The sequence below is a fragment of the Myripristis murdjan genome, chromosome 8 (genome assembly GCF_902150065.1).
Source record: "Myripristis murdjan chromosome 8, fMyrMur1.1, whole genome shotgun sequence".
Classification (NCBI taxonomy): Eukaryota; Metazoa; Chordata; class Actinopteri; order Holocentriformes; family Holocentridae; genus Myripristis; species Myripristis murdjan.
Window position 1 is genome coordinate 29867247 of NC_043987.1, and position 10808 is coordinate 29878054.

The 10808-nt window shown below is 42.3% G+C and overlaps 1 protein-coding gene across 2 annotated transcripts in view; it reads left to right on the forward strand.

Moving 5' to 3' along the window:
- The window catches only part of LOC115363200 (CASK interacting protein 2), a 98148-nt gene that overhangs the window by 54199 nt on the left and 33141 nt on the right, over window positions 1-10808 (forward strand). For both annotated transcript variants that reach the window (XM_030057303.1, XM_030057304.1), the window contains exons 4-6: window positions 553-650; window positions 2267-2412; window positions 10078-10173. In XM_030057303.1, coding sequence (XP_029913163.1) covers window positions 553-650; window positions 2267-2412; window positions 10078-10173 — 340 coding nt within the window. The remainder of the gene's footprint in view (window positions 1-552; window positions 651-2266; window positions 2413-10077; window positions 10174-10808) is intronic.

The following is a 10808-nucleotide window of genomic DNA, read 5'->3' on the forward strand; positions in this document are numbered from 1 at the left end:
CTCCAGCATTTGATCAGCATTTGATCAGAATGAGGCTCATTACTGATATTTTTTGTCACTTTTGGACTTAATATGAACAAATGTGAGCTGTTCATGTCAGTATGTCAATTCTTGTTAATCTTATCGTCTGAATTTTTTTTTCTGACACATTTTTTCTGAACATCTACAGAATTTTCCAGGTCTGAGCTCTAACCTTAAACACCATCACCCTTCCTGTTTGTTTGCAGGTCTCTCTCTCTCTCTCTCTCTCTCTCTCTCTCTCTCTCTCTCTCTCTCTCTCTCTCTCTCTCTCTCTCTCTCTCTCTCTCTCTCTCTCTAGATCTTAATATATTTCAAAGGGGGTTTATTTCATTGTATTTACAATCACAAATAGGAGTTTCTTAATTAAATCCTGACACAGGGGAAGCAGATGGAGTGTGATGTGGTGTGTTTCAGTGCAGTGCGTCTCTCCGGGCGCTGGCTGGCTTGTTGTGGTTCGCGGCGATGCGAAGGGTTCAGTGAACGTCTGGATTTTAAACAACTCGTCTGTGCTCTCCGCTCTCTGGCCGTCAGGTTTTCGGCGCTGCACCACGCTGCTCTCACCGGGACGACCGAGCTGCTGTCTGCCCTGCTGGAGGCCCAGGCCACCGTCGACATCAAGGACAGCAATGGTCAGATTCTCACACAAACACACACACACACACACACATTTGAATTACTGACCTAACCTGAACCTACATCACCGCAGTCACCCAAATCCTGACCCCTTCAGCCATAACTACTAAATGTAGTGTGTTAAAGAGATGCTCGACTGTTTTTTTTTCTCCTACAGGTTAAAAAAAAAAACACTAAATTCTCACAAGACAAGACAGATGGTGATAGATGCCAAAATCAAAATTGTATTTCATAGGGATGCAGTCATGAGGTATCATCATACCATTGATAGTATTTAGTCCCAAGTGGTCTCTTATTTTATCGTTTTTTTAAAAAAGAAACAATTCAAAAACAAGACAGTGAGAAAAAGCCAACGCTCATCCGTAAGCTATACGCTTAGAAAAGGTGCTGGAGTTTTCGGTCATAGACCTTCTTCAGGCATGAGTGTGCAGTTGCTGTTTTGTTGTTTTCCTTAAAAAGAAACAATAAAATAATAGTAACGGTAGGGCTCTTGTATCTAAGCACAAAAAATACTTTAGAAAAACTTGTGCTTTAAATATTCCAACTGATTTGTCAGCTTGTGCTTTGATGTTCACTGCAAAAACTCAAAATCTTACCAAGATTATTTGTCTTATTTCAAGTCAAAAATGTCTTATTACTAGTCAAAATATCTCATTACACTTAAAATAAGACATGATCACCTCAGAAGTAACTTGTTTTTAGACAATTTTCTCTTGTTTCAAGTGAAAATTTGCTTGTTTCATTGGCAAAATTTGTTTCTTGTTTCAAGTTAATTTTCACTTTTTCCACTGGCAAATTTTTCCAATGAAATAAGCAAATTTTCACTTGTTTCAAGCGAATTTTCACTTGAAACAAGAGACAGTTGTCTAAAAACAATTTACCTCTGAGGTGATCATGTCTTATTTTAAGTGTAATGAGATATTTTGACTAGAAATAAGACATTTTTGACTTGAAATAAGACAAATAATCTTGGTAAGATTTTGTGTTTTTGCAGTGTTGTGAAGGAGTTTTTAAATTTCCACCACGGACAGTAGTGGGTTAATTTCATTTTACTGCCATTATCTCAGACCGCCTGGCTCCGTGCTCACAGTATTTGACGCTACATGTTTCACACGTTGTCCTGCTGGAAACGATACATCACTACAGATCCACAAGCAACACACACACACACACACACACACACACACACACACACACATACACACACACACTCTATGTTTACTGCAGCGCTCTGTCTGCAGCTGCTTGCCTCTCTGGTTAACATCCAGATGGTGTGTGTCTGTGGTCGACTCTGCTGTAGATACAAGTCAGTTCACCCACTTTTTAACATGATATAAATCAGAGTGATGCACGCTGATGGTATACGCCGCGGGAAGTCGTTCTCACTGCACTACAGATGGGAAATGCATGAAAATAAGATCGCTGGAGGGAAACGGGAAATGCTGCTGTTTTTGTCTCGGTGGTTGTTTACTGTAATCACTTTCGGGTTTAACCAAGAATCTCACAGATTACAACAAAAACGTGCATATTCACTCATTGCGTATCACCTGTAAACTTATTTTGACCTCTTATGGTTCTTTTACTGATCCTGTATTTCTGAATTGATCTGCAGGAATGCGTCCGCTGCACTACGCCGCCTGGCAGGGCAAAGCCGACTCCGTCCTGATGCTGCTCCGCTCCGGCGCGTCAGTGAACGGGGTTTCACAGGACGGACACATCCCGCTGCACCTGGCCGCCCAGTACGGACACTACGACGTGGTAAGAGTCGCACCTCACGCATCAGGCTACTTGTGAAACTCACCGAGTTCAAGCTCAAGTTCAGGTTAGTTTAGAGTCCACTGTCACTGTTTACAGTCTCATACCCCTTTTCCACCAAAGCGGTTCCAGGGCTGGTTCAGAGCCGGTGCCTGACTTAGCACCGGTTCTTTGTTTTTCCACCGCCCAAGCTCCGGCCAAACTGGCTCCAAATCGGTTCCAGGCAACCACCAACTTCGAGCAGGGGCTAAACGGGAGCCAGAGAAAGAACCGATGACGCGACCCACCACGTCATTGATGGGCGGGGTTACAGACCCAAACGGGAACAGTGAACGCTATAAACGTAAAGCTAAACGTAGTTGTCATTTGTTCCGGCCACGAATACGACGGTTGGCCAGCAATAATTGCGTTTTTCGCCTCCGGATCGCAATGTAGGCTTGTAAAGACATGAGCGGTATTTGCATCGCTACGATGGGTCGTCCATGTTTGTTGTTGTGATTCTGAGTGAGCGTCTCGCACACCCACGTGATCACGTTTTACGATGACGTCATGACTTGGCTCTGCTTGGCTCTCGGCCGGTGGAAAAGCAAACCGGTTCTTTGTTGGAACCAGTTAAGCACCGGCTCTAGCACCAGCACCGAACTAGCACCAGGTTCTTTTTGGTGGAAAAGGGGCATCAGAGGGCTTTGCAGGTTTACAGCAGACAGGAGGACACCCTCTGACTTAATCCTCACAGCGGGCATGAGAACAACTCTCCAGAATAATCCAGCTGTAACTGGGAAAAATGGAAGAAATCTTAAGAAGGAGCACGGAGAGAGGAGACAGGCGGATGTGCAATAGGTGTCAACCCAGTGAGCAAATTACAGACATTACAGTCATAATAATTGCATGGGATTCATTATGTCTTCACTTATGAAGCATGACAAGGTTTGAAAAATAACATCTTTCAATACACGTGTCTGTGATAAAAGAAAATACCAATAAGATTTACAGTCATAATGCAAAAGAAAACACACTAGCAGACAATATGACAGCGAAAGCAGCAGGAGGCCTTGACCGAGGCAGCAGACACACACACACACACACACACACACACACACACAGCAGGGTGAGCATGATGCATTTTGATCTTCTCCGTTGTTTCCACCTGTTTTACAAAAGACGATAACGAAAGTGGACAGTTGATGCCGTTCTTATTTTTTTTTGAGTTGAAACAAGTTCAGCTTTTAAGAAAATGGTCCGTGACGTTAATCGCTATTTTATCAGCTTGACCTATCATGACCAGAAGAAAAGGCCGCGATGGGGTTTCCCATAGCAACAGCCGTAAACATGGAGGCTTCATTTTCCAACTCGAAGGCGAGAGAGAGAGTTTTGGAGGGCGGCTTGTCCCGTCCCAGACGCTCGTCCTTGAAACATGAAACAGTGTTTGTGAGCCGTGCTCCCGCAATTCAGGCACCAGCGATTTGGCCTCTTTGAATCTCTGTTAGTTGCGTGGCTTGGTGTGTGTGTGTTGCTTTGAAAACACACATGAAAGTTGGTCATCATCACCCCTCCCTTCCAGCTGAGGCGTACTGCTAACTGTCTTTTTCAGATAGGACTCCTCCGTGCTGCTGCCCTTGTTTTTTTTGTGATTACTTCACAGTTTAAGTCTGTTTTCATGTCGTGTTTCCGTTATTTTGTCTGTCCCGTATCGACCTGACTCGCACAGTCGTCCGCAGTCACTTAAAAAACGGGGGATTTATTTGAGTGGTGTCACCGAAATAAATGCGATTGATTTGAGTTTGTCCGGATGCCGCGGCTCAGAGCGACACGCGGTCGTCGTAGATGTGTGATCCAGATCCGAATGACCCCGGATGGATTTCAGGAGATCATTCCAGCGTGCTCTGGTCGACATGCTGCACTTAATTCATGCAGATTTCCAAAACACAGATGGGCTCCGGCTGCGGTGGCAGGGGGGTGGAGGGTGGCGGGTGGCGGGGGGGCAGGGCGCTGTGTGTGGTGTCCAGTAATTGCAGGGATTTCGGTGGGACGGGGTTGTACAGTAATGCAAGAGGTGGGGGGTGCTGCTGTGATTCTGTGATTGGATTGCACAGAGACTAGGCCTTAAGGGAGGAAGTGTGTGTGTGTGTGTGTGTGTGTGTGTGTGTGTGTGTGTGTGTTTGGGGGCAGGAAACAAGATAGATAGTGGGAAGCAGGAATGAAGCAGGAGGAATGACATAGGATTTATAGGGATTGAAATGGTGATAATGAATGGGATTTGTGTGTGTGTGTGTGTGTGTGTGTGTGTGTGTGTGTGTGTGTGTGTGTGTGTGTGTCCCACCCTCCTTGTCCCAGCAGGGCAGATGTTAGGAGGAACAGGAGGGAATGTTTTGACTGGTTGATGAAATGAACATTGTCGAGTGTTTGCACCGACACATATTATTAATCCTGGCCTCAAATTTCATTTCCAGTTGTGGCCTCTCATGTTATTAAAGACCATTTTATTATTTTATTTTATTTTTTTAGGGGTCAGGATTGGCTGTAATCTACATGAGCAAAATCAGTCCCTTGCAGAGATTTTTGGGGGGATTTTGGTTGGACCTGTGTCAGGTTTTCAAATCCCTGTTAAATGAACCCCTGTTACATTGACTTCCAGGAATACAGTGAATATTAAAATGGTGACCTCATGCTGCACCACTAGGCTTAAAAAAAAAAAAAAAAAAAAAAAAAATCCCAACCAACCATGCCTACACACATTTTTTTTTTTAAACAATCCAACCCCCTCCACAGAATAATCCAAATAAAACGATGCTTTTCTCTCTTATATCTTATTGGTTTACACAGATGAATGATCCCCCGTGTTATTCCTGCCTTGACACAACATCCTTTTATAACAGGAAATACATTTTATTTATTTATTTATTTATTTATTTGCACCATAATACAGAGATAATTACATAGATAAAAAAAAAAAAAAAAAAAAAAAAACAATAATACAGAAAGTGCTGGAGAGGTAAAAAACCCAAAATGGGCTGAAATCAAGAAAGTATACGTTTCATTTTTTTTTTTTTTTTTTTTTTTTAATTTAATGTTTGATGTTCCGCAGTAGAATATACAGGTCCATAAAACCTTAAATAAAACCTTAAATCTTCCAGAGGTTGTGGCCTAAAAAGTTTAAAATACCATGAACACACAATAGGGATTACAGTTTTATTAATTTGCTAAAGTTATTATTATTATTTTTTTTTATTCTGTCCATTTATGGCTTCACACATTTTTTTTTTTTTTTACGTGTGTTCAGTCAGAAAAGAGACTGCTTTAGCCCGCTTTGTCTCTTTGTGTCGCTTTTCTCAGTTGCTCTTAAATTCAGCTCCAGGTAGAATTAAAGCCCTCCTACACTGATTTCATAATCTTTTCAAAACTCTACAGACCTTGTGAGTGATGTAATAAATTCAGACCTTGCCGTGTCCTTACAGTGCCTTTGGACGATTTCTACAAGGGGAAAATGAACAGGTTTTTACATAAATACCCCTTACACAATCGACTATTGGAAATTGAGGCGTTTTTTTTTTTTTTTTTTACTGAAGTAGACATGTGTCTCTGTTGTTACAGGCGTACTTGGTTTCTGTAACCATCATCAAGTCAAAGCAATTATTTATTTAAAGAGAAGCTGAACACTTTGGTGCAAGATAACATACATCACCCGCCGGCAGCAGCTGAGGCTCGGCGTCGCTCAGCGATCAAACCCTGATTTTGTAATGTTTTCCCAACTGAGCGTTTCACCACAATCGAGCGAACTCACATCTTTGTCATAATGTCAGTTTGGCTGACTTCTATTATTAAAATATCAGTCTGCCACCATTGCAATAGCAAAGAGTTTGAGTTATAAATTATCTGCACCCGAGTGTTTAGGTACCCTTTAGCAAATAACCGCTTTGACTTGCTTGAAGCTTGAAGACAGAATAACTCAGTAACAATACAGAGATATACACTCAGTCACCCCTTTATCAGGTTCACCTATTCAGTCTAATACAATACAATCCAAGTGTTCTGCCATAAAGTTTCCTTCTCTGCTGCCTATAATGCTCAGGTTTTCTTGTTGTCACAGTAATAGAGGTGTTCATTCACTCATAGTTAGAGCTGCTGTTGGACTGGACTGCATTTTACTGAGAGGTGTTTCCACTATTCTGTCCCCCGCATTGAATATAAATAGGGAGGACAAAAAATTAGAAACACCTCTCAATATAATGCAGTCCTGTACAAGACCTCTGCAAACTACAAGATATAGATAGATAGATAGATAGATAGATAGATAGATAGACTTTATTGATCCCAACCAGGGAAATTCTGGTGTTCCAGCAGCAACAGTAGAAACATATGATAAAGTTAAATATACACTATATTACCAAAAGTATTCGCTCACCCATTCAAATGATCAGAATCAGGTGTCCTAATCACTTGGCCTGGCCACAGGTGTATAAAATCAAGCACTCAGGCATGCAGACTGTGAAACAAGACATTTGTGAAAGAATGGGCCGCTCTCAGGAGCTCAGTGAATTCCAGCGTGGAACTGTCATAGGATGCCACCTGTGCAACAAATCCAGTCGTGAAATTTCCTCGCTCCTAAATATTCCACAGTCAACTGTCAGCTCTATTATAACAAAATGGAAGCGTTTGGGAACAACAGCAACTCAGCCACGAAGTGGTAGGCCACGTAAAGTGACGGAGAGGGGTCAGCGGATGCTGAAGCGCATAGTGCAAAGAGGTCGCCGACTTTCTGCACAGTCAATTGCTACAGAGCTACAAACTTCAGGTGACCTTCAGATTAGCCCAAGTACAGTACGCAGAGAGCTTCATGGAATGGGTTTCCATAGCCGAGCAGCTGCAGCCAAGCCACACATCACCAAGTGCAATGCAAAGCGCCGGATGCAATGGTGTAAAGCACGCCGCCACTGGCCTCTAGAGCAGTGGAGACGCGTTCTCTGGAGTGATGAATCACGCTTTTCCATCTGGCAATCTGATGGACGAGTCTGGGTTTGGAGGTTGCCAGGAGAACGGTACATTTCAGACTGCATTGTGCCGACTGTGAAATTTGGTGGAGGAGGAATTATGGTGTGGGGTTGTTTTTCAGGAGCTGGGCTTGGCCCCTTAGTTCCAGTGAAAGGAACTTTGAATGCTTCAGGATACCAAAACATTTTGGACAATTCCATGCTCCCAACCTTGTGGGAACAGTTTGGAGCGGGCCCCTTCCTCTTCCAACATGACTGTGCACCAGTGCACAAAGCAAGGTCCGGTACTGGGATTCAGGAACTAACCGACTTGATTCGGCCTCTTAAGGAATCACCACTTCCCCTCCAGACTGAAAAACAGTGTGAATGTATATTAACCTAGGATGTAATATATAGATAATAAATAATAAATAAACAGTTAAGGTGCTGAGTGATGTATAATGAATAAACACCACATAAACACTATAACTAATAATAAACACAGAATTAAAGTGACACATTCTGCACAATGTCAACACAAACTGAACGTTATAAACTTTGTTAAAAGGTAGAATTGATGGCAGAGCTGCTGACCTGAACTGTGTTAAACTGTGCAGGTGGACCCAATAAAGTGGGCACTGAATGTATATGTATATGTAGGTAAAAACATACACTGCTGAAAGAACATTAGACAGACAATAAAGTGAAATCCCATCCACATTACTCATAGAGGAATGTGCCGTGGAACCGTAAGGCGATGCTGACTTCACCGATCTGGTTTACTGAAATTCAGTTTGACACCACAGATTCTGCTCAGCGTGTCCTTCGCAGCTCCAGCCAAAGCAGCGATAACGGCACAGAAACGTCCTGTTTTAGCGGTCCGCTTCCTACCAAACAGAGCGAGTCCTTGGACGAAGCTCCAGGTGCTGAGTAACAACTTACATCATCTCATTGGCTTAAGTGTCGTGAAACTCAATCCACATTACAGCATCGGCATAACACAACCCCCTAATGCACTGCAAAAACTCAAAATCTTACCAAGATTATTTGTCTTATTTCAAGTCAAAAATGTCTTATTACTAGTCAAAATATCTCATTACACTTAAAATAAGACATGATCACCTCAGAAGTAACTTGTTTTTAGACAATTGTCTCTTGTTTCAAATGAAAATTTGCTTGAAACAAGTGAAAATTTGCTTGTTTCATTGGCAAAATTTGTTTCTTGTTTCTAGCTAATTTTCACTTATTTCAAGTGAATTTTCACTTTTTCCACTGGCAAATTTTGCCAATGAAACAAGCAAATTTTCACTTGTTTCAAGTGAATTTTCACTTGAAACAAGTGAAAATTGTCTAAAAACAATTTACTTCTGAGGTGATCTTGTCTTATTTTAAGTGTAATGAGATATTTTGACTAGAAATAAGACATTTTTGACTTGAAATAAGACAAATAATCTTGGTAAGATTTTGCGTTTTTGCAGTGTGGCTGCAGTTCCTGCCTGGGTGTGTGTGTGTGTGTCAGTCACACACTTACACACTTACAGGAGAGTTAGACTGATATATCAGTTTGCCAATATTGCTCTTTTATTAAAGGTGCCTTTTACCGTTTATGTAACAAATCTAGAGTAAGTGATTGCAGCTCGTTTGCAGATGCAGAAACACTTAAACGTGGTTTTCTCATCAACAGCAAAACTACAGCAAATACAAAAATCTGCTGCCAGAGGGAGCACATCACACATGTGATGGTGTGTCTCATTTTTAAATCCATCGGTGGACTTGCTCCAGATTATTTAAATGACATTATTGCTGGATACACACCATCCAGACTCTCTTAGATCAGCTGAGTCGAAGCCGCTGGTCGTTTATTAAAACCAAAATAAAGACGGGGGAAGCTGCTTTGGTGTCACATGGCTGTAGACTTTGAAGCAGCCTTTCTGAAAATCTTAGGGCTACTGAATTGAAAACTCATCTTCCACTGCCTTTAACGCGGTTTTGTCTCAGTGAACTAGTCTGTGTTTATGGTGCTGCATTCACTTGTATGAAACGTACTAACGAAATAAACTGTGGTTGGATTCCAAAGCAAAATTTTCATGTATCATGATGGTCCAAATTTTGTGTCAGAGGCTTTTCCACCCCGACAAGAGCAATGATCTGTGGAAAACGGTCAAACAAAAAACACTTTGTCCCTAATAATAGACCTTTTTCCCTAATAATACTACATCGCCAACAACAAATCCATGTTGAAAAAAAAAAAAAAATGCACTGGTCGCTGTCAGTCACGTCGACGATGGCCGCCACCGCTGATGCTTCATCGTCCGGGAGACGAGCGGCGTCGAAAACCACAGAAAACAAACCGAGCAAACCCCGGTGTCTGTTTTGTTTGTTTGAATTTGGTGGACTAGTACGTCATGATGATGTGACTTTGTTTTGCAAATAAAGTTTTCAGATTGTGGATTTTATTTGTTTCATTTTCCGATACATTTTCAACACACACACATAAATATAGCCATAATTATGACCATTTAACATGAACTTTTATTGGGGACCCACTCAGTTTCCCTGGGGCCAGCTCAAATGTCCATATGGGTAATCATGCATCCCAGAGTGTGTGCGTGTGTGTGTGTGTGTGTGTGTTTTTGCTGGTGTTGCAGCAGGTGTTATTGCTGGCCTCGGTGTGTAAATGTCTCTTTGTGTGTGTTTCCAGTCTGAAATGCTGCTGCAGCACCAGTCCAACCCGTGCCTGGTCAACAAAGCCAAGAAGACTCCGCTGGACTTGGCCTGTGAATTTGGCAGAGTGAAGGTGAGTCTGTGTTTCCCTGCATTTGAGTGTGTGTGTGTGTGTGTGTGTGTGTGTGTATGAGTGTGTGTGTGTCCTCTCCCTCCAGTTTTATAGAGGCAGAGTGAGCCTGCGAGTGTTAACTGATGTTACTGACAGCCAGGGCTCCAGCGTGCGACCTATTAGGTCGCATATGCGACCTACTTTTTTTAAGGTGCGAGTTAAAATTTAATTAGGTCGCGCCGGTGCTACTTGCAGGAGGACGAGTGAAAAAAAATATTTTTTTTCTCTCATCACTCCCGTGGCTATGTTAGTGCAGTAATGGTTGTGGTTGATAATAAAAAAAATTAGGCTACTTTCTGGCTCATTCCCGCGACTCCTATCTCTCCTCTCTCTCGCTCCCCGTCTCTGCCTGCCTGTCTGTCTTAATGCGTGACGTGCACAGATGTACACGCGCGTGTACACGCAGCGCGCTCACTGAATGATCACCGACGATCCCGCTAAAAAAAAAACTAAACAAAGAAGATGAAGCGTCTATCGTTGATTATTTTAAGAAAAAGAATGTGTCAGGAGGCTGTTGATGCTGGAGGGTCTGAAAATAGGGAAGCGACAAGCGAATTTTGGACTCGGAAACCGAGTCGAAAAGGCAAAGAAACTTT